Raw genomic sequence first — 25102 nt, 5'->3', positions numbered from 1 at the left:
CCTTCACTTGGCCCAATCAGTCTTTTACTTGTTCATATAGTCTAGGATCCTTGGAAAATGAGAGGTGGCTGGAGAGGGAAGTGAATTAGTGACTTCCTACTAATAATGACAGATGAACACTGGAAAGACTTTGTGAAAACATGAGAGACTATATCTATACCTTGAGCTGAGAAAAGGAGTTATAATAGAATTTATGTGTTTAAAACTGTAAATCTATGGAAAAATGATTGTTTCATTTAATGAACCTGATATTGTAAAATTTATTTTGGGGAGAAAGAAAATCAAGTTCATTACTTCCAAAGTTAAGCAAGGTTTTAATTAGGACTTACTGAATTCTGAATTTTGAATGGGCTATTTTGAGATTATTTCTGGGTTTCATACCTGGTAAACGTTTCTGGGGTCATGGAGAAGAGGATTCTCTGTGTAACCTAAGACTACTGGACGTTCGGTAACACATTTTTCTAAGCTCAGGTGGTCCTTCTCTCTCATCTGAGATGTAAGTTATATAAATGTGTTACAGATACGTTTTTCTTAAGAGTGAGGTTGAAATCCTAAGAAGGCAACTCATAGATTTGACTGCTTAGGCTTAGCCCCATACTGAAGGAAAAGTCAAACGGAAATGCTACTTATTTCCTTCTAGATTATCTATTTTATTTCATCTGGATGAAAATGTTGATACAGACATAAAGGAGAAGCTCTATACGGAAATACATATGGTGGCTTTAGCTGGACTGGCTTTCCCGTAATTTCTTTCAGGACCAGACTTAACAGAAACTGAGAAGAAATACACAGAAATACATAATGAAACCTAATTACTTTTACAAAACAAACTTCAGAATGGGGAGAGTATACGATGTTTTCTATTATATTTTCAGAGTTCTAAACAGAGATAATAAAAGATGAAACATTTTTCAAATCTATCAATCACAGTACTCTATGTACTGTTTTTTGCCATTAAAGCTAAAATGATTATAAAATGCCACGCTGAAAAAAACAAAAAACTAAAATGTCATGCTAATAGAGGTACAAGGACACTGAGTTAAGGCAACACGGTGCTAATAGCATATTACTGAGAAAATATACAGCTGAATGAAATCTAAAAAGCTTAAAAGCCATAATGGGTTCTTATTCTGCCTTTTCTGTTGATAACATAGCTAGTTCTTGGTATTTCATTTAGATTGCCACATTTGTTTTAGATGTGTAAAACAGTACCGTCCCAAGGATTCTGACGCAAGTGATTTATGGAGGGCATGCCCTCAGGAAGAACCTGTATATAAGTGAAGAAGGAAACAAAACAGAGGAGGGCAAGAAGTTATGAAAAGTTGCAGTTTTATAATCCAGATTCAAACATACGCAGCTATGGGATGTGAATTCACCAGAGAGGCTGTCCCAGCTGAGGGAGAGTTAGTTGGGCCAGCTGAGGTAGTAGCGCTGGTGAAGCTTACCCTCCTAGATACCTCCTTCCACTAAGGGCAACCTTCTAGAGAAAGGAACAGATACAGCCCGTCAGAAGCCAATACCCACAACTGAGAGATGGATGGGAATACCCAGTAATGGGAATCTGGATGGGCCCAAACAGCATATAGCAGAGACTGCAATCCTAATGTTGTTTTGTAAGTAAGAATAATTAAGAAGAATAATAGGTAAGTTACTGTAACACCCTTTTAAATAGAAAAATAGTCTGGAAATGGCATTTGGTGTACTTATTTAGTTCGGGCATATAAACTGTAAAGATACTGAAGCAGATGCTTCAAATTAAAGACAAATACCAGGATAGAGTTCCTCAAAAAGGAGAAAAAAAAAAATCTTCATAGATGTGTTTTCAAGCACCTTCCTGCTGTTCCTTAGCTTCTGCTTAAAGAAGCTAGTTGTCAATACCCTCACTTCCTGAAGCTCATTACCAGAAAAATTCTATATTTTTATGCAGCAGGGATTCTCATGTTGGGAATTTTCTAAGTTATGTGCCCCCTGGGTTGTGAAACATTGAAGCTATTTACATGAGAACTGAGAACAATCTTATTCAAGGAAAGTGAGAGTCTACCCACCCAAATTAGATTCAAGAACAATGGTTTGGATTCAGAAGGGATTGGAGATTCGCTTAGAGATCAGTATGGGTCACATATTCTATCACAGCCCCAGCCACTGTCCCTGTGGGGGTCCAAGGAAGAGATAAGAAAGGGGGAGTGAAAAGTAAAAAACACCTCACTAAAACTCTTGAAGGCCATGACCTTATAAGGCAGCTCTGCGTGGTGGCCAGTATAACAGGTCTAGCCATGTGGAGTGATGTAGATCCACATGACTTAGGTGATATTGATGGCAAAGGATGTGTCTACAAGGCAAAGAAAAGAGAATGAGACATAAAGGCCCTGACCATGGCTTGGGATAAAAGGCTTACACCACAGTCAGATTACAAGAAAAGAAAAGGGCAGAAGAAAAGTATAATCCATTCCTAATGCCTGCTAGAAGAAAATGGCAGATGCTACAGGATAGCCCAAAGAACAAGGCCAAGATCTTACCGGTATAACTGAAAAAAATCCTAAGTCAATAATGAATGATCCATACACATGCAAAAAAAAAGGTTGTCAACAGAAACTGTCCCTGAGAAAGTTCAAGCATTGGACATATATACATATGAATATACATAAACATATAAGTTGTGGAGTTGAAAAATACAATGACTGAAATGAAACATTCACTATAGGGATTCAACAGTAGATTTGAACTAGCTAAACAAAGAATCAGCCAACATGAAAAAATGCCAGTTGAATTTACTGATTCTAAGGAACAGAAAGAAAAAAGGCTTTGATTTGTCTTTAGCTGAAGATGGTATTTAAGCCTGAATTTTAAGCCACTTCTGAGACTTACTCATTTTCCCGAGTTATCTCCCATATATACATGAAATATACATGTATACATGAAATATACATGTTAATAAACTTGTTTTCCAAAAAAGAATGAAAAATGAACAGAACCTCAGAGATCTATAGGGCATCATGAGGAATACCAATATATGCAAAATAAGAATCCATGGGATGGAGAAGAGACCGAGAGGGAGAAACACTGTTTGAAGATATAATGGCCAAAAGCATCCAAAATTTAGTTTAAAAAATTTAATTAAAAATTTATTTAAAAAAACATTAATCTAAACATGTAAGAATTTCAGTGAACTAAAGTAGTAATCAAAAAACTTCTCACACAGAACAGCCAAAACTCAAATGCACTCGTTGGTGAAATCTACTAAACATTTTGTGAAGAATTAATATCAATCGCTATATAAATATCTTTATATTAATATATATATTAATATGTATGAATATGAGTACTTCCCAAGACATTCTCTAAGACCACGGTAACAGAAATGAACACTTCTGTTTATGGCCAATTGATTTTGAACAAGGGTACCGAGACAATTCAATGAGGAAGCAATATTCTTTTCAATAAATGGTGCTGGTACAAGTAGATATACCCATGCAGAAAAATGAGGATGGAGTCCTACCTTACACCATATTAAAAAAAATAACTCAAAATAAGCCATAGACTTATATGTAAGAGGTAAAATTACATGATTTTAGGAGAAAACATAAGAATAATTCACCATGACCTCGGGTTATGTAATGTTTTCATAGATATAACACTGAAAGGGCACCTGGGTGTCTCAGTTGTTAAGAATCTGCCTTTGGCTCAGGTCATGATCTCAGGGTCCTGGGATCGAGCCCCGCATCAGGCTCCCTGCTCAGCGGGGAGTCTGCTTCTCCCTCTCCCTCTACTCCTGCCCCTGCTCATGTTCTCTCTCTAATAAATAAATAAAATCTTTAAGAAGAAAAAAAGATATAACACTGAAAAGCCAAAGTAACAAAAGAAAAATTAGATAAATTAGACTTCATCAAAAGTGAACTATTTTCCATTAGTTATCTCAGAATGAAATAAAATATTTTCAAATTGCGTATCTAACAAAGTAATCTTATTCAGAATATAAAAAGAACAGTGACAACTCAAAAATAAAAAGACAGCCAAATTTTAAAATCAACAAATGTTTCAAACAGACCTTTCTCCAAAGATGACATACAAACTGACAATAGGCACATGTAAAGGTACTCAACATCATTAGTCATCAGGGAAAAGCAAATAATAACTACAATGACCTATTACTTCATACTCACTAGGCTAGCTATAATAAAAAAGATTACAAGAAGAGTTAGCAAGGATGTGGAGAAATTGGAACCCTCATTCATTGCTGATAAGATTTTAAATTGTTAAAATTGCTTTGTAAAACAGTTTGACAGTTTCTTAAAATGTTAAACATGGGTGGCTCAGTCGGCTAAGCATCTGCCTTCGGCTCAGGTCAGGATCCTGGGGTCCTGGGATCAAGTCCTGCATCAGGCTCCCTGCTCAGTGGGGAGTCTGCTTCTCCCTCTGCCCCTCTCCCCTGCTCATGCTCTCTCTCTCTTGCAAAAATAAATAAAATATTAAAAAAATATAATAAACATCAAATTATCCTATGACCCAACAATTCCACTCCAAGATATATAACCAAATAAATAAAAACATGTGTCCTCACAGAATTGTACATGAATGTTCATAGCTGTTCTATTCATAAAAGCCAAAAAAGTAGAAATGATCGAAATGTCCATCAAATTTTAATAGTTGTAATTAAAAAACCACACTTTTAAAAATAATCACATCTGAGTGTGAATTTTATCTTTATAGTATCTAATCTAAAATATAAGAATTTAAGGCAAAATAGAAGGCATCTTCTTCCTCTTCCAGTAGTATCCCCATTTAAATGAACAATAAAAACAACTGAGAAAACCAGAAAATGCATGCATACTTGATTTGGAAAGAACTACTAAGGCAAAGTTAAAAGGGCTCTATTCAGTTCCATATGAGCCAGGAAAAGTAAAAATTGTCTGCACTAGAAGAAAATAAATGAGGGTGACCAAAAGATCAAGGAGGTACTACCCTGGTCCCAACTCAAAAGGCCCCTATAACTCAACTCCAACTCCCCAAAGATTCCATTCTCCATCCAGCTGTTTAATTCTGAAGAACCCAGCACTCTTCATCCAACCTGTTGGCTTTGATCTGCTAGAGTCTTGCCCCCGCTACCTCAATGCCTTAGAGATGGAAAAGACTCCAGCCCACTGATCAAGCAGCAGGAGGAATGGAATGATGCAGTTAGTGTGTAAACACACTAAATGGAAATAAAATTCCAAAGTATTTCAACAATTTCTTGAGTAAGAAATAAACCCATACTATAATTTTGTCTGTGGGCAAGTTCATGAATACTCTTCCATCATAGAACAGATAGGAAAATATGTGTCCAAAAAGGTATTGTTTTCAAAGGTTTAAAGATGATATAGAGAAGAGAAATAAGATGTATAGTATATAAAACAAAAATTTGATCAATAGATAAAATTTATGAAAAATAATAAAAAATATAAAGGAAATATGAAATGAAACTGCCAGAAAATGAATATATATTATAACACAAAATATGAATAAGTTAAATTCCCCTCCTAAAAATCACATTTCAGTCTTGCTCAGGAAGAAAAGCAAGGTCCTTTGCTTTGCAATACTGGTCTTAAATTTAAAAGACACAGACTGAAAATAAAATGATATATCAACCAAAGGCTGACAAATGGAAGACAAAGTGGCAATGTATCACATAAACAGCATTCAAGCAAATAGCATTTAGTAGAAAAAAGAACATTATTTTAAACGTATATACTTATTTATAAAAGATATATAAGACATAAACTTTTTATAACATACAAAGATACAAAGCAAAACTACTGGAATCGAAAAAGTTTTAACAAACTGCCATTGTAGTAACAGGTTCAGATAGATTATACTAATAATTCTAATGCAATTGTAAAATAAATGTAATGTAGCAACATTGTATTAACAGATTCAGGAGGAGAATAAGGCAGAGAAAGAGATACTGTCAATGAAGAAACAAATTCATTAGTTACTATGATTTTAGATTATAAAACTATTTACTTAAAAAACAACACAGAATAGTCTTTGAAAAACTTCCAGATCTAAACAGAGAAGTTCAGTATAGGAGCCAAGAGCCACCTAAACTGTAAATATATTCCTTTTATATAGTGATAGGTAATTAAAAAGAATTTAAAAATTCTCATTCACAATGATGCATATAAAATAAACTTTCATTACTAGAAAAACACGCTATTCTTCGAAGGGAAAAACTCAATTGTATGCCTTTTTATAGAAACAGGAAAAAAATAATGTATAGTTCATTTAGAAAAGTAAATGTGTAAGAACGGCCAAGAATTGTTGTGATAGGTTTGTAATGACAGAAAATTTGTCACACCAACTATAAAAAGGTAAAGTTGTTTAATAAAAAACACCAGTAAAGAAGTGGATGTATAGATAAATAGACACGCTGACCAGCTTCCCCCAAAGCAAGTAACCCAAGAGTACAAGCTAGATGTGGCACTGCCTTTTCTGACCTAACCTTGGAAGTCACAAACCATCACACCCATAATATCCCATGGGTGATATATCAGTCCTATTTGATGTGGGAGGGGACTCTATAAGGGCATGAATACCAAGAGGTGAGGATCATTGGGGTTCATTTTGGGGGATGATGACCACAAAATTCTAGTACGAAACTTCTTAGAACTGTTTTAAGAACACATAAAAAAATAATCTAAACTTTTGTGTACATGAGAAAAATAATATGCGAGGGATAAATTGATAGGAAATATAGGAAAAAAGTACTTACTTGGACAGAAACTTATGGAAATAGTACATTCTTCGTGTGGTTGCAGAATCCCACTCAGCACACTAATCTGGAATGTGCCATCTTTGAAAAGGTTCCCAGTGTCACTAATATCCAAAGTCCATTCCACGTCTTGTTTTGAAGTATTATGTAAGACAAGATCCTGTTTACACACAAAATAAACAAATAAAAGACATTTATAAAAATTATAATATGCAATATAAAATTTAACTTGTTTTACCATGCCAACTTGAAGAACCTATGTACAAAGTTAAATGATTAACAGTGGAATTCATGGATAGTGTTAAAAAGTGATGTTAGGCAAAAAAGGGGTATGCAAGTATGTTCATAGCCTATTAACAACTATGAAAAATACATAAAGGGGTATTTAAATACCCCTTTATGGGGTAAAATAAAAATGTCAAAATAGCTATGCTAGCTAGCAAGGATGTAGAGTAGCTACAACCTTCATTCATGATTGTGAGAGTGTAAAATGGTACAGTCACTTTGGAAGACAGTTTGGCAGTTTCTTATAATGTTAAACATACAACTAACATATGACCCAGTAATCCCATTCCTAAATATTTACTTAAGTGAAAATTTATGTTCACATAAAAATCTGTACGTTAATGTTTATAATAACTTTGCTCATCGCCAAACAATAGAGGAAAAAACCCCAAGATTTCCTTCAAATAATGAATGGATAAACATTTTGTACAATGGAATAAAATTCAGTGATGAAGTAAGTGAAGTATTATTTCATACAAAAACATAAATGAATATTAAATATATTTTGCTAAGTGAAAGATGCCAGACCCAAATGGCTGAATTTTGTATAATTAAGTTACCTGTCAATCTGGAAATGTAAAATTATGTGGATGGAAAAAAAGAATCAGTGGTTGCCAAGTGTTGGTGGGAGGAGGAGTAGCTGACCGAAAAGGGGTTACACTGAGAATTTGTAGTGTCGTGAAACTGTTCTGTAATGTACTGAAGTGGTAGACAAATTATTCTACATATTTTTCAAAATCCATAGAACTGTATACTACTAAGAGCAGACTTAAATGTACGTAAATTAAAAACAATCAACCAAGATGTTGAGAATCCCAGGATGGATTGTAGATTACAACATACTATATTACAAATGTATGAAATAATCTCACGGAAGTTAGTGGGGGTAGGAGGAATGGCCTAAGTAACAGAAAAACTGTGTTTTGACTGGAAACTATATAGCTAAAGACAAAAAAATTACTCTTTATGAACAGTGTACTCTAGTTGGTAAACATGTTAGCAATTCTAGCTACAGGATAAAAATTGTGAAACTTCTTTACTAGCACACTAGTAAAAAATAAGCAAATAAATTATAAATAAGAGAACCAGATTTCTCATTGTCAGAGAAAGTAGTTAAAAAGGAGCAAGGAAGAAAGACTGGAACAAGTCTTGTGCTAGATTAGATTAGATTCAGAAATATCAGTTTGAACTCATCTTTAACCAGATAGATAGACAGATGGATGATGAGATAGAATGATAGAGAAATTATAGATATATGTATATTTACAAGTTAGTATACATACAAATATTTCCTGATTCTATTTGCCAAAAGGGCTTACAATATGTGACACCCCAGTAGCAGCTAGCACTTCTAGTGTACAGATCTTGGTTTCTAAATACCATTCTTCCATAAATGGTACTGGGGTTTGTTGGAGAAAATATTGATTCGAGAGCTAGGAAAAAAAAAAAATAAAAGATAAGCTGGACCATTTGGTAGTGCCAGAAAGTGTAAGAATGCTTAAAAATCATAATGATGGGGGACGCCTGGGTGGCTCAGTCAGTTAAGCATCTGCCATCAGCTCAGGTCATGATCCTGTGGTCCTGGGATCGAGCCCCGCATCGGGCTCCCTGCTCAGTGGGGAGCCTGCTTGTACCTCTGTCTGCTGCTCCCCCTGCTTGTGCGCGTGCGCTCTCTCTCTCTCTCTCTCTCTGACAAATAAATAAAATACTTAAAAAAATGATAATGAAGGAAGCATGTCAAAGGGCCAGTCTAAAAGAACTCTGAAGGGCCAGAGCTGGAACAAATTTAATAACAAAATAAATAATGTAATATTGGATTATAACTGAATGTATAAATATTTGTGAGGTCACACTGACATATTAAGTAATAAAATTAACTAATAAATAAACTTTTCTTACAGAAAAATTTCAAATAATATATGTAAATACCCCCCTCCAGAGGGTGCAGCTTGACCCCGAACACCTTGAGTGTAGGCTGAAATTGACAAGTCACTTCTAAAATGCAGAGTATGAAAAAACAAAATGTTTATCCAACATTTTTCAATTCTCCTGACATATATCACCAGTGATATATGCTGATATCATGTACTCCCTTCACATGATGTGACAAAAAAGACATCTCACCTCTGTTACATTCTTCCCCAAAACCCATGAAAAATAAAAATGTAGTTGAGTCAGGTGGAAAAAATCAGACAAGCTAAAATTAAAGAACATTCTGAAACAATACCAAACCAGTACTCCTAAAAATTGACAAAGTCATAAAAAAATGAGCAAGACTGAGAGCCTGAGCCTGTCACATATCAGAGGAAACTAAATGAAATATGATACCCTTGACTGGACCCTGACACAGTAAAAGGACATTACTGAAAAACTGGTGAAACCCAAATAGAATCTGTTGGCTAATAATTTTGTACTAATGTTAATTTCTTAGTTTTGAAAAATGTTATATGGTTCTATAACATGTTAATAGGGAAAGCTGTGTGAATAATATACATAAACTCTCTGTACTGTGTTTGTAATGTTCTGGTAAATCTGGGAGCTATATGCATGACTTGTGTGCAGACTTGTCTTTCCAGTACAACATACTATTAAAATAAAACCTTCATCTAGGTATTGTTTTAACTTTACTCTTCAAAATTTGAAAAGTATAGAATGATCCATACAATTGGCACCACAACAAAATAATGTACTTCATCTCTTTCTAAAGTATGATTGATTTAAAATATTCAGGATTTTAAAATTAGTCAATTTTATTCCCAATGTCTCTCAGTACTTAAACATCTATTTAGGTCTAATATTTGCAGCTTATAAAGAAAACAACATCTTTTTAAAAAGAAGGTGGACATGAAATTGTACTAGTCATTTGAATGCCTCATTTTTCTCATTCTGAAATGAGGAAATGGTAGATCTCTAAAAATACTATCCACTTTCCAATCCTATCCCCAAGAATAGAACTGATACAGTCATCTATAAAGAAACACTGTTTGTATGTATCATATTGTGTTATTTTTTTAATAATTTTATCAAAATGATACATGTACACAGATTACACAAATAATTCAAAAATGCTTATAAAAAAACAGTTGTCCCAAACAAACAACAACAAAAAACAGTTGTCCCACTCAACTCGTCCTTATCAACAATTCTGCTTCCCTGAAGCAACCAATTTTAGCTAAATTTTGGATTTTCTCTAATCGTTATAGCCTGATTCTAAATACAACATTGATAAGGCTTACTTTAGTTTTCTTATTGCTGCCATAACAAATTACCACAAACTTAGTAGTTTAAACCAACACAAATTTATTAAATTACAGTCTTGTAGGTTAGAAGTTCAACAGGCATATCACTGGACTAAGATCAAGGTGTTAGAAGGAACTATGATACTTTCTGGAGGGGTCCAGAGAAGACTGTTTCCTTGCGATTCCCAGTTTCTAGAGGGCAAACACATTCTTTGGCTGGTGGCCTCCTTCCACTATCTTCATATCCAGCAACATCATATGTCTCTACCCTTCTTCTGTCATCACATTTCCTTCTGAGCACAGTCAGGAAAGCTTCTCTGGTTTTAACCACTCATGTGATTCAACTGGGACCACCTAGACAATCTAGCATAATCTTCCTTGCTCAGGGGCCTTCATCTCCATCACATGACACATCAGCAAAGTATCTTCTGCAATATAAGATAGTGTACTCACACATTCTAGGGATTGGAATTGGATAACTTTGGGGACCATTACTCTATCACATGGCTATTTCGTGATTTATCAGACCCAGATATTGTCTCCAGTGCCAACTAGTAAAGACGAGGATTTAGCTCATATATATAATCTTCCCTCCTCTGTCCACCTCCCAATTTTGGATATTTATATTATTTTAATTCTTTCATTAGTCCCCTGGTAGCTTAAAGCAGTATATTTATAACTCCAGTTCTTCTGTCAACTTTAGATAATTCCCTTTAATTACTCACTATGTAAAATGAGTTTCACTCTTCTTTCTTCTACCATTCCCAACCCTTCTGTCAACTTAATCTTCACATACACATTGTACATATCACACACTTGTCATTTTACATGTAATACACTATATATGATCAAATTTTAATTCTGCCCCATAAACATATTAAGCCTTCTCTGTATTATATATTTTATTATGACTATGTAAATATCATTCATGGCAAATCCAAGCAGTGCATTAGAGTCACATTTCCTTCTCTGTGGGGCCAGTGTGACTGTTTCGCCACTCAAGAGAGAAGGCTCTTGTCTAGATCATCTTTTATTATGCCAAGGGAAAAAAATTTCAATGATATAAAATAATCTCACATTTATAAAGCGATTGCTTTTCCTTTGGAATTCAATCCAATTCAGTTCACTAAATCTTCCTTTCTCGCCCCACATACAAAGCCTTTTGCATCCTTGAAGTTATGTTAGAGTTAGAAGTATTACTGATATTTTATACTTGAAACAGTCACATTTTAATTTCAGAAGAGAGCCTTTATTCTTCTCTAACTATAATTTCATATAGGACTCTGCTATTATTTGACACATGCAATGTTAAATACCTTCTCCATATAATTTTTCTTCAAAGCTACAGAGGTTCAAAATTAATTGCAGGAAGGCAATATATAAGACAATAAAGTGGTACTACAAATACAAATTCCTACTATGTATGCATGAGCTTCCTTCTTATGCATGTCTCTTTTTCTTTCTAGATGGATTCATAATTAGGAAACACAGAAATATCTAGTAAGAAAAAAGAGTAGATTGCCATAGAAGTCACTTTATTATATACCTGGACCTTTCCAATTTTTATTATTACCTTTCACCACATTTCCTTACCTGACTTGAACATATTTCACATTAATTTAATCATAGCTTCCATTTATATAAGGAGAGTCTGGTAACTTAATTCTATTTAAAATATTTTGAATAGTCCTATTAAATATATGTATATAAAAAATGGCTGTATACGTATTTGTATACTTTGATAATTACTTCTGAGAAATATGATATATGATATATGCAAGTTCTCTAAAAATGAAAGTATTCTTACAACACATGCTTCAGAATAATCAACTCAATAAACTAAAAACCATAATAAAAAAAGTTGTAAACTACATCAATTCTCTATACATACCTGAGTTTTTGTGACCTTGTTATTAGGATCCAAAATATGCAATGGCATTTCAAATATAAAATCAGTGCTGGATAGTCTCAATGGTGCTTGCAATACTATGAGAGGAAAGTAAATATACTGATAAAATACTAAGAGATATTAGCTTATAGATAATTATTGCTATACTTTTCAACACAAAATAAAAAATATTTTTTTTTATCTTTATGTACCCAGACAGAAAACAAAGTCACACTTTAAAACATTTGTAGAATATCATGGTTTATCACATCCATAAAATTCCAATTTTGTATTTTAATGGTAACTAATTACAAGTACAATAGAAAAATTAGCCTTGAGACAATAAAAGTATAAAATATACTAAATACTGAGCTGAGAATAAAGTAAACACAATTAAAATGATCTCTATAATAGATTTTGACCAATGCAGAAGTACAGAAGTGAAATGAAACCTGTCTTTTGTAAATATTTTCTCCCAGTCAGTGGTTTGTCTTTTTGGTCTTTTGACAGTATCTTTTGCAGAGCAGAAACTTTTAATTTTAATGAATTCCAGCTTCTTAATTCTTCCTTCACAGATCTTGCCTCTGTTGTTGTATCTAAAATGTTATTGCCAAACTCAAGGTCATGTAGATTTTTTTCTTCTGTTATCTCCGAAAAGTTTTGTAATTTTGCATTTTATGTTTAGGTCTGTGATCCATTTTAAGTTAACTTTTGTGAAGGTACAAGGTCTGTATCTAGATTCATTCTCTTGCTTGTGATGTCCAGTTGTTCAGCACTATTTTTTGAAAAGACTATCTTTTCTGAGCTGTATTGTCTGTGCTCATATGTCAAAGATCAATTGACTACATTTATGTTGGTCTATTTCTGGGCTCTCTTTTCTATTCCACTGATTTATTTGTTTATATTTCTGCTAATACCAAAGTCTTGTGATTACTGCACCTTTGTAGAAAGTCTTGAAGTTGGATAGTGTCAGTCCTCCAATTTTGTTCTTCTCCTTCAAGTAATGTTGGCTATTGTGGGTCTTTCCCCTTTCCATATCAACTTTTAATCAATCTGGCAATACCCATAAAATAACTTTCTGGGATTCTGATTGAGATTGAACTGAATCTCTGGATCAAGTTGGGAAGTGCCATCTTAACAATATTGAGACTTCCTATGCATGAACATGGAATATCACTCCATTTATTTAATTCTTTGATATCTTTCATCAGATAAATTTCATCATTTGCTATCTTTCCTTATATAGATCTTGTAAATACTTTGCTATATTTATACCTAAGTATTTCATTTTTGGGGGGGTGCTAATGTAAATGTTATTTTGTATTTAATTTCAAATTCCATTTACTCATTGCTTGTATATGGGAAAGCAATTGACTTTTGTACATTAAGTTTGTATCCTGTAACCTTGCTGTAATAGTTTATTGGTTCCAGAACTGTTTTTCTTAAGTGACTCTTTCAGATTTTCTACATAAACAATCATGTCATCAATGAATGAAGAGTTGTTCTTCCTTCCCAATCTGTGTATCTTTTGATTCTTTTTCACATCCCATTGCATTAGCTAGGACTTCTAGTACAATGATAAAAAAAGTGGTGAGAAGGGACATTCTAGCTTGGTTTCTAATTTTAATGAGAAAGCTTTGAGTTTCTCATCATTAAGAATGATAATAGCTGGGTGCCTGGGTGGCTCAGTCGTTAAGCGTCTGCCTTCGGCTCAGGTTATGATCCCAGGGTCCTGGGATCGAGCCCCACATCGGGCTCCCTGCTCCGCAGGAAGCCTGCTTCTCCCAATCCCACTCCCCCTGCTTGTGTTCCCTCTCTCGCTATATCTCTCTCTGTCAAATAAATAAAAAAAATCTTTAAAAAAAAAAAAAAAAAAAAAAGAATGATAATAGCTGTAGGGTATTTATACATATTTTTTTTATCAAGTTGAGAAAATTCTGTTCCAGCCCTCATTTACTAAGCTGTTTTCATGAATGGGTATTAGATTTTATAAAATGTTTTATTTCCCCGGAATCTACTGATATGATCATGTGATATTTTTTTCTCTATCCTGTTCATATAATGGAATGCACTGGTTTCTGAATGTGAACCAACCTTGTATACATGAGATAAATCTCACTTGGTCATGGTGCATAATTCTTTTATACATTGTTGGATTTGATTTGTTAATATTTTGTTAAGGACTTGTATCCATGCTGAGAAGAGATATTGGTCTGCTGTTTTCTATTCTTGTAATGCCTTTGTCTGGTTTGGTATTAGAGTAAAACTGACCTCAAAATGAGTTAGAATGAGTTAGAAAGTATTCTTTCTCTATCTTCTGAAAGAGATTGTAGAGAATTGATTACAGAAAATTGGTATGATTTTGTCTCTAAATGTTTGATAGAGTCCACGAATGAATCCATCTGGGCCTGGTGCTTTCTGTTTTTGAAAGTTACTAATTACTAATTCAATTTCTTTAAAAGATTGAGGTCTATCCAGACTGTCTATTTCTTCATGTGTGAGTTTTGGTACATTGTGTCTTTCAAGGAATTGCTCCATTTCATCTAGCTTATCAAATTTGCATGCATATTGTTGTTGATGTATTAACCTATTATCCTTATAATTTGAAGAAATATTTTCCAGAAAACCTGAAGTACTCAAGATTAAAGTCTTACACACTAACATTTTGACCTCCTTAAACATTCACTGGGATCCAGATTGTCAGGAAATGATATAATACTTGATAATGAAGCCAGCATTGTGAGACTCACTAATAATCATGAGAGAATAGGCAAAAATCAACAGACATTTAAGGAACTCCTCAGCATGAAGGAGAAATGAAGGAGAAATAATTCAGCAAAAATTGAGACAATGTAGCAACAGAAGAAAATTTCAAACAAATTATCATAATACAAGTGGAGATAAAAAATGGTTTTATTTTTCAGAATTCTGTAGGTAAAGAAATAATCACAAAAAAATTAACTCTCATTAGATTAAAATTGCCAAAATTTCTTAAGACATAATAAAATCGAAAAATATCCTGAGAAGTACAACAAAAAGATAAGGAAAAGGACAATAGGAAAGAAAATATAAGACTTTTAAAATATATAACATAACCCAAGACATACAAAACACAACCAATAAAGCCTTAAAGAAAGAAATATAGAAAATGGTGGGAAGAACTTTTCAAGGAAATAGTTAATGAAAACTTTATAGAACCAGAGGATATGAATTTCCAGATTGAAAAGAACATAAGACAAGAACATAAGACAAAAGATTCACACTAAAGTTATCAGTGTGAAATAAGAGAATTTTATACTAAACCAAATTATCATTCAAGTGTGAAAGGAAAAACAAAGATATTTTCAGACATGGAAATTCTCAAAAATTAGCTCCCTTTTGCCCTTTCTTTAGAAGCTCCTGGAAAATGTAATCTACCTAAATGGTGAAGTAAACCAAGAAATAGGAAGGTAAGGGATTGAAAAAACAGTAGATTCAAAACAGAAAAGAGTTAAAAAAAAAAAAAAATCCCTACAATTATAGTGAAAGGAAATCTTAGACAAAAGTTCTGCCACAGGGAAAGTATCTAGTTCATGTTGTAGAAGGAGGTTGTTGTGCTCCAGGAAAGTTGCTTTAAGAGAATAAGTAGATATGACATATTATGTGACAGTCTAGACTATGTGGAACACTGTCCAGACAAGCGTAATATAAAGGAGAGCTTTGTGGCATGGGAGGATTTAGTCAAATATCTAAGGACAATTGAGCAATTAATAACTCCAAGGATAAACAAAAATTTGAAGGAAAGTAAATAAAATAACTATGCAGTTACACTACTTGGCTTAACAATGAACAATGTATCATCATAACAATTAAATCTCTGATAAAAAATTTAATTGAAATTTAAACTATAATTACATTACAAAATGGATAACTGGAGTTAATGTTTCAAGTGAGTACAGATGCTTGTCACTAAATAAGTGTTTTCATTAGATAATTAAAGAAAAAAGTCACTGCCTCTGGGATGCAGGATAAGCCCTGAGAAGGAGATAATGGATTGCAATTCTGGATTAGCACTATTTTACTTTTAAAATATATACATGTAATTTGGGAGAAAAGCGGTAACAGAAAGCTTGTGAGCCTCCTACTGAGGCATTATCCTTCTATTGAGGGGGTAGCTCAGGGAATAACGGACTTGACCAAGCGTCCTTGAAACATAAAAATGGAATTGACCAGTGGACTATTCAAGAAAAAAAAAAAAAACACCCTTGACATACATTACCTGTCCAAATGGCCAATCAAAAGTATCTGGAATTTATGGATTTATGAGGCACTGCTGGTAGGGGAATGAGAATTCCTTATGTAGATACTTTCTACTTGTATAACTATTAAGAGTACAAAAATGGGAAGCTCCAAACAAAAAACAGCTTCCCTTGGGAACTGGTTTCTAAAAATGACATTCAAAAGTCATGTGTTAATTCGAAAGCAAAAGGCATCTTAAGGAGGGAGAAAAGGACAATTTGGAAGCTGTGTCTGATAGATGCCAACTTCTATAGGAAGAAATGTTACATGTCTGCCTGACTATACTTGTATCATTTGAATCATTAGTAAACTTTGAGTTTGGTAAGTTATATAATATAATCAAGTTTCCTTTGACATTCCAATCCTTTCTGGAAATACAGCAATATTTTTTTTTTTTTTTTTTTTTTACAAATTAACTCAGTATAGAAATTGTTGAATGAATTTTAAACCATTAAAAATAGAAAAAGAAAAAAACAGAATTACATATATACCAAATCTGAAGATGGGGAAGATGGTCTAATCTTTAAAACAATGTTAGAAATCACAGAGGAAATCATAGCTAAATTTCACTATAAAATTATTAAAAGTATTTATTGAACAACAAATAAAACTAAAAGCAAACAATGGATCTTGGGAAACCTCACAGTAAAGGTGAAAAAAATTAATATAAATAAATAAGAAAATCACTGACATCTATCAGACAAATACATCACCACAATGATAAAGGTAAAGTTCATGAGCAGATAATTTACATATGAAATATATTATTAAGAGCAAAGATAGAAAATTTTTTAATCCTCATAAGTAATCAAAGAAACTGAAATGATATACTTTCAATCACATAGAAAAATATCCAATTTCTTTAATTCAAGGCTGGTTAGAGTTTACACTGAAGGAGAGGTAAAACAGCATAACTCTTTACAAAATCCCTTTTGCAAAATGTATCAAGAGCTTTAACATGTATATACTTTTTTTTTAGAGAGAGAGAGAAAGCCTGACTGTGTACTTGTTGGAGGAGGGGGGAGGGGCAGAGGGAGAGGGAGAGAGAGATTGCTTAAGCAGGATCCATGCCCAGCATGGAGCCCAACCTCACGACCCTGAGATCATAACCTGAACCAAAGTCAAGAGTTGGATGCTTAATGGCTGAGCCACCCAGGCGTCCCTAACATGTATGTACTTCAGAAGGAATGCAGCCAATTCAGAGAACCTCACTTTTTAAAAAATCTAAACAGGGAGAAAGTATTCTACACAAAAATGTTCAATACTACAATATTTATATGAATAAGAAAATAAAAAAACAACCTAAATCCTTATGATTATGCTTAAATAATCTATAAGAGACACTTATTGGATTAAATATTCTGTAATAGTCATCAGTGTTAATTTATACAATTAAGAGTCTATAACATCCAAGTAAAAGTTTCTATTAAGAGTGAAGAGATTTCAACTTAACCGGCAGTTAAGATCGCAACTATGTTAAAAAAACATAACTAAGAAAGGCATAGAACAAAAGAAGAGTAAGATACCAAGATATTAATAATAGTATGCTCTACATATTCTCACTCCAGATGACATTTCTGTGTTTCTAACATTTTCCAATTTTCCATAATGACGATACATTAATTTTTATTTGTCAAGTAGATAAATTTTATTTTTCACCTAATTTACCTAATTCAGAAAACAAAATTAGAAAATGATTTTTTCCCTAAAATGATATCTTAAAACAAGGGAGAAAACTCCATGGAACCTGCCTACCAGCTGTAGAACTCTTAATTCTGTATTTTTCTGTATTTTAAACAGGAGGGAAATAAATCTCTATATTGTGTATGCTACTTTAATGAGGCTTCTCTTACTAGGTGCCAAGTGCAATCATCAACTGAGCACTATTTTATTATTAATAACAACTTAATGTCAGAATTACAAAAACAAAATATTGCATAATACAGCATAGACTAGACTTAACTTTTCATGAAAAATACTTAAACACATATAATAAAATGCAAAACCAAAGCTTGTCAAAAGTAGGGTTTACAAAAAAAAAAGGTAGGGTTTACAGAGTGAATTGGTTTTATATTTGAATATTTGGAGAAAATGAGTAAATAATTACTCAAAAACTTAATATACTTACCCTTCTTTTGTTTCTTTGTTTTTACTTACCCTTCTTTACATGAACTTAGTCCTTTAGTAACCCATTCCTTTGGGGGGGGAATTTTTCTTAAATAAAATTTTCATCATTTCATTATATATCTAATGTATTTTGTTTTAATAATTTGTATTTTGATTTAATCATTTTAAAAGTACCCATACAATAAATAACTAAACTGACCTTTGTTTTTAAATATAACCAATTTTTTAAAGCAAGAGCCACTGATCTGAGATTATGTCCATGCTATTGTCACCAGCTAAACCCCAAGACCTGACCTTTACTGCCCACCTGCTTGAACTCACTAACCTTTGTCTTACATTTTTCCTTAAGCTCTTCTTTTCAGCTTACCTCTTAACTCAGGCAAATGAAACTGGAAACCACCCTGTAGGTGATGGCAACTGCCCTGACAAGACCTCCCACCCACCAGACTACCCGGACCTTTTGAGCTAAACCTCCAACTCATACCTGCACAGACAGACCATGGAATGACCTCTGGAATGACCTACCATTACCTTTGCTTCATTATAGTACTAAAATCTCCAACCAAGGAGGAGCCTCAGCCTCATTTACATAACATACAATGTATGTATAGACAAGTTTCCTTAAGGCTCATGTGTGACATTATGGCCACCTCTACATATGATAAGAAGGCTTCCTTAGCTAAACAGTCATCCTAGGGCTGCCTGGGTGGCTTAGTCAGTTAAGCAACTGACTCTTGATTTCAGCTCAGGTCATGAACTCAAGGTACTGAGACTCAGCCCTGCATCCGGCTCCATGCTGAGCTTGGAGCCTGCTCCAGTTTCTCTCTCTGCCCCTCCCCCACTGCTCATGTTCTTTCTCTCAGAAAAAAATATAATTAATTAATTAAATAAAAATTAAAAGTAGAAATAAATAAATATTCATCTAACCCTAAACAAAAGGTAACCCTTCACCTGATGTCAGGGATTCATGGCTTTGGAAGCCACTGCCCGTGATCTCCTCAATAAAGTTATCTTTGTGTGACAACTTCACCAGGTGCAGTTTCTGTAACTCAACAAGGAGTGAACTTGGTTTGGTTACGCTATTTCTCAAAATTCATTCTCACAGGCACAATTTAAGTCACACACACAGAAATCATATCATAATTTTACTTTCAAATATTTCTATTTTTAAAAAAGTAAATATCATATTCTGAATTGTTAAACTTTTACCTGCTTAAGTGTAAATATTTGGTATGGGCACACCAACATATGATGTGCCCAAACATATGAATGTTTCACAGTACATACCAGTAGCTTGAACATAACACGGTCGAATAAGTGGTGTTGTCTTTGGAATCATAGGAGAATTTGACAAACAATATTGAATGTAAAGTTCTGAAGCCCTGAAGAAATTAATTTGAACTTGAATGCTGAAGTCATATGTTGCCACCTGACAGAGAAAAAAATACATTACACCTGTGATTATTTTTGCTCTAAGAAATTTGTGATACTATTTTTATTGTATATAAAGTGTACAACTTGAAGATTTGATACACATATCATAATGAAGTAACACGACAATCAAGCTAATTAACATATACATCGTCTCACAAAGTTACCCTCCACCTCGTTGTGAGAACACATATGATCCACCCTCTTAATAAATTTCAGGTATAAAGTACAGTATTGTTACCAGAACTACTATATTACGTGCAATCTCACCTCTGGGTATTCATCCAAAGGAACTGAAATAAGGATCTCAAAGACATACCTGCACTCCTATGTTCATTGCAGCATTATTTACAATAGTCAAGACATGGAAATAACCTAAATGTCCACCAAAGGATAAATGAATAAAGAAAATGTGGTATATACATATAATGGAATATTTTTCAGCTTTAAAAATAGAAGGAAATTTGGCCATTTGCAAAAATATAGATGAACCTGCAGGACATTATGCTTAGTGAAATAAACCAGACAGAGAAAGACAAATAATATATGATCTCACTTATATGCAGAATCTAAAATAGTCAAATTCATAGAAGCAGAAAATAGAATGGTGGTTACTAGGAGCTAGAGAGAGGGAGATACAGGGAGATATTGGTCACGAGGTACAAAGTTTCAATTATACAAGATGAATAAGTTCTGGAGATCTAATGAGATACTATGGATCTAGCAAAACAGCAGTTTAAAAAAAGGACATTTTCAAAAAGAAAATTATCTTGTGATGTTGAAAGTAGCTTTTTTTTTTTTTTAAATAAGACCTGGTTTATTTTTCATGAGCCTAAAAATAATTCTTAAAAATAAAATTTTAAGAATAGTTCCTATTGATTCAAAATGGACCAAAGACCTAAATATAAAACCTAAAACTATAAACCATTAAGGAGAAAAATCTTTGTAATCATTGGTTAGGCAAAGATTTCTTAAATACAATACCAAAAAAATAATCTACAAAAGAAAAATGATTAAATTATATCAAAGTTAAAAACATCTGTCCTGCTAAAGATAATGCTTAATAAATAAAATTAGAAGCCAAAAACACACTTTTGACCAAAAAATTCAACTTGTATCCAAAATATATAAAAGAACATACAAAATCAATAAAAAGCAAAGTTCCTAATGGAAAACTAAGTAAAAGATGTGAAAAGACAACTGAGAAAATAAAATATACCTAATACCACAAGAAAAGATGTTTAACATCATCACACATTAGGGAAATGTAAATTGATTCACAGGAGAGACTACTTCACACCTATCACAATGGCTTAAACAAAAACGACATTATGAAGAACTGAAAAAGATGTGAGCACCTAAACCATTTATACATTGTTGATAGGAATACACAGTTTCATAGTCATTATGGAAAACAGTTTCCCACTTTCTTAGAAAATTAAAAACGCACTTAACATAAGGCTCACAATTCCTAATTCTATGTGTTTACCAAAGAGAAATGAACACTTGCATGTAAATGTTCATAGTGGCCTTATTTATAATTATGAAAACCTAAAAACAAGCCAAATTCCCTCCAAACAGTGAATGGACAACAAACTTTAGTAAATCCACACAAAAGAATACTTTTCAACAATGAAATGTAATGTACTAGTGTTACATATAATAATATGGATGAATATCAGATGCATTACTCTAAGTAAGAGAACCGAGACTGAAAAGCCAACCTATCTTAAGACTTCATTTAATATGATATATAAGTGAAAAGGCAAAATTATAAAAACAAAATGAGATCAGTGTTTGTTATTAACTGGAATTCGGGGAAAGACTGACAGCAAACAGGTAAAAAAAAATTTAGAGGAGGGGATACAAGTGTTCTCTATATTGATTTTTGTATTTGCTATGCAATTGTACAATTTGTCAATATTCATATAAAAGACAACTTTACTGCATCATAATTTTTTTTATTTTATTATGTTATGTTAATCACCATACATTACATCATTAGTTTTTGATGTAGTGTTCCATGATTCATTGTTTGCGTATAACACCCAGTGCTCCATGCAGTACGTGCCCTCCTTAATACCCATCACTGGGTTAACCCATCCCCCCACCCCCCTCCCGTCTAGAACCCTCAGTTTGTTTCTCAGAGTCCACAGTCTCTCATGGTTCGTCTCCCCTACTGATCTCCCCCCTTCATTTCTCCCTTCCTACTTACTGCATCATAATTTTTAAAACAAATGAAATGAAAAGAAGTTAAAGCTAATTCTTTAGCTCTGGTTTTAATACATCTGGCTTTAAAATCTAAAACAGACTAACAATATAGGCAGTTAACAAGATGAGTCATAGAAGAATGAACACCTAGAGATTCATAACATCTTGGAAATTATATAGTGCTAGCCTCTCATTTTAAAATGAAGACTCTGTGGTTCAGCCTTGACAAAAATACAACCTTACATCAAAGAGAAGAAAAATAGTTACTCTTGGTGTTTAGGGCTCACAACAAAAGGAAAGGAGGGGATCATATCAGCCAAATAATGGAAATCCAAATCCAAATGCCCATCCCTCCACAGAAACATTGAAAAACAAGCAAAAGTTGACAGGACCAACTTTGTTAGAACTCTGGAAAATAGTCAAAGGTTTGCAGCAACCAAGTGGGAACACTGAATCAAGAAAAAGACAACTTTAAAACAGTAGGGAAGCTTTGTGGCACTTTTACTTGCCCTTGAGTCTCTCCCTTTCTGACTCATCTTGTCTTGAAGATGGAGGTCCTAGTGTGAAACTCTGATATCTGGTTTTGGATGAAATAGAGCAGACCTTATTCACAAGTCATTGTATTTGTTTGTTCTAAGCTGTCTTGAGTTACCTGAAGGACTGATGCAAGGTGCTTGTTTTTGTTTTGCCAGACTTCAAAATCACTCAGGTCAGAAAATTAGTGGACAGTGCCCAAAAATACTGTCAGGCAAACTAACAACATGCAGCCATGTGGGACAAAAGATTATGGTTGAGACATGCAAGCAGAGTAACCCCTGGAAAGAAAAGCTAGGGAGAGAGTTTCTTTGGGGAATTAGAGCATTCAAAAGCATGCATGTGTACTGGAGAATCTAGAAAACCAAAAGCGTGCCTAGGGAAGGACATGTGATCAGGAAAGAACTGAGGAGATCCTAAGGTATCTCCTTTGTCTGGATCTCTAGGCTAAATGCAATGAACATATAAAGGCCAGAACAGAGTTATAAATGCTGAATAAGTGCACTGGCACAGAGTCAATCCACAAGGAAATCTCTATCAAAACATTAGTTGAACAAAGCTAAGGGACCAGAGACTTCAGTGAACACACACAAAAGGGATATATTCTTTGCAAAAACTAATTTGGAAATTAGTTTGGATGATTGCGGCCTTCAACTATCAAGAGCAGATAAAATTTGATTTCCAGAGTTACCACATTATAACATTCAAATATCCACTTTTCAACAACAACAACAACAAAAAAAAATGCATACCAAGAAATAAGAAAGCATAACCCAGTCAAAAGAAAAGCTAAATGACAGAAACCATCAGAGAAGAAGTCCAGGCATTGGACTTACTAGACAAAGACTTTAAATCTGCTGTCTTAAATATGCTCATAGATAGGGGGCCTGGGTGGCTCAGTCAGTTAAGCATCTGCCTTTGGCTCAGGTCATGATCCCAGGGTCCTGGGATTAAGTCCTGCATTGGGCTCCCTGTTCAGCAGGGAGTCTGCTTCTCCCTCTCCCTTTGCCCCTCCCCCCACACGTGCTTGCTCACTCGCTCTCTCTCTGTCTCAAATAAACAAAATCTTTTTTTTTTTTTTTTAAATTGCTCATAGAGCTAAACAATAGAAAAAGGGGGAAAGAAAAAAGAAAAACAAGAAAATGATGTATGAAAAAAATGAGAATATCAACAAAGAGATAGAAATAATAAAAATCAATGAAACTAAATGTTGGTTCTTTGAAGATTTTTTTAAAAGTACTAAATTTTAAGCCAGACAGAAAAGGGAACAGAAAATAAGACATGAATAACTAAAATAAAAAATGAATGTGGATACCCTCTCTCTTTCTCCCTCTCTCTGACAAATAAATAAAATCTTATTAAAAAAAGAATTTGTATACCAATAAAGTAAATAATCTAGATGAAATTGACAGATTCATAGAAAAACATAAATTATCAATATTGACCCAAAAAGAAATAGAAATTATGAACAGACCTATAGAAGTGGATAATGACTCAATAAGACCACCCAACAGAGAAATTTCAGGACCAGATGGTGTCACTGGTGAATCCTACCATATATTTAAAGAATTAACACAAATACTTCCCAAATTCTTCCAAAAATAGAAAAGGGAAGAAAACTTCCTAACTTATTCTATAAAGTCAACATTATGGTGATATCAAAGACAGATGAAAACATTACAAGAAAAAAAATTACAGATCAATATCCCTTAAGAAAATACTAGCAAACCAAATCTATCAGCATATTACAAGCATTATATACCATGACCAAGTGGGGTTTACCCCAAGAATGCAAAGACAGTTCAACATACAAAAATCAATCAATAAATGTGCTTGCTTCAGCAGCACATACACTGGAGTTGGAATGGTTCAGAGAGGATTAGAGTGGCCCCTGTGCAAGGATAACACACAAATTTATGAAGTGTTCCATATTTAAAACTATATGTGTGTGTGTGTGTGTGTGTGTGTGTGTATAAAATACTCCACATTAATTAAAGAAAAAATGGTGATGCCAATTTGATACAGAAAAAAACTGATAAAAATCATACATCTTTTCATAATAAAACCACTCAGAACACTAAGAATAGAAAAGAACTTCCTCAACACACTAAGGAGCACTTATGAAAAACACAGTTAACATCGTATTTTAGGGTGAAATACTGAAAGTCTTCCCCCTGAGATCAGGAACAATATAAGGATGTCCTCTTTTTGCCAATGTCATTGAATAATGTACTAAAAGTTCTAGTCAGAGCAATCAGGACAAAAGAAGAGGATGGGATACAAGGCATTTGGATTGGAAAGGAAGGATTAAGACTATATGTATTTGCAGATGAAATGATACTGTATAGAGAAAATCACAAAGAA

At 33.5% G+C, this 25102-nt stretch overlaps 1 protein-coding gene and 1 non-coding gene across 2 annotated transcripts in view; one reads left to right on the top strand and one right to left on the bottom strand.

The window, feature by feature from the left end:
- CFAP47 (cilia and flagella associated protein 47) overlaps nucleotides 1-25102 on the bottom strand; it is a 453685-nt gene that overhangs the window by 326433 nt on the left and 102150 nt on the right. The window contains exons 22-24 of the mRNA XM_032426488.1: nucleotides 19850-19991; nucleotides 12161-12255; nucleotides 6746-6905 (exon numbers count right to left, since the gene is read on the bottom strand). Of these exons, the coding sequence (XP_032282379.1) occupies nucleotides 6746-6905; nucleotides 12161-12255; nucleotides 19850-19991 (397 nt within the window). The remainder of the gene's footprint in view (nucleotides 1-6745; nucleotides 6906-12160; nucleotides 12256-19849; nucleotides 19992-25102) is intronic.
- LOC116646200 lies at nucleotides 24568-24674 on the top strand. Its single transcript, XR_004302096.1, has one exon. It is a non-coding gene; the product is annotated as a U6 spliceosomal RNA (small nuclear RNA).

This window comes from Phoca vitulina, unplaced genomic scaffold (assembly GCF_004348235.1).
Source record: "Phoca vitulina isolate PV1807 unplaced genomic scaffold, GSC_HSeal_1.0 scaffold35, whole genome shotgun sequence".
NCBI classification, from domain to species: Eukaryota; Metazoa; Chordata; class Mammalia; order Carnivora; family Phocidae; genus Phoca; species Phoca vitulina.
Note: the sequence above shows the minus strand (reverse complement) of the source record. Positions and strands in the feature narration are given on the sequence as shown.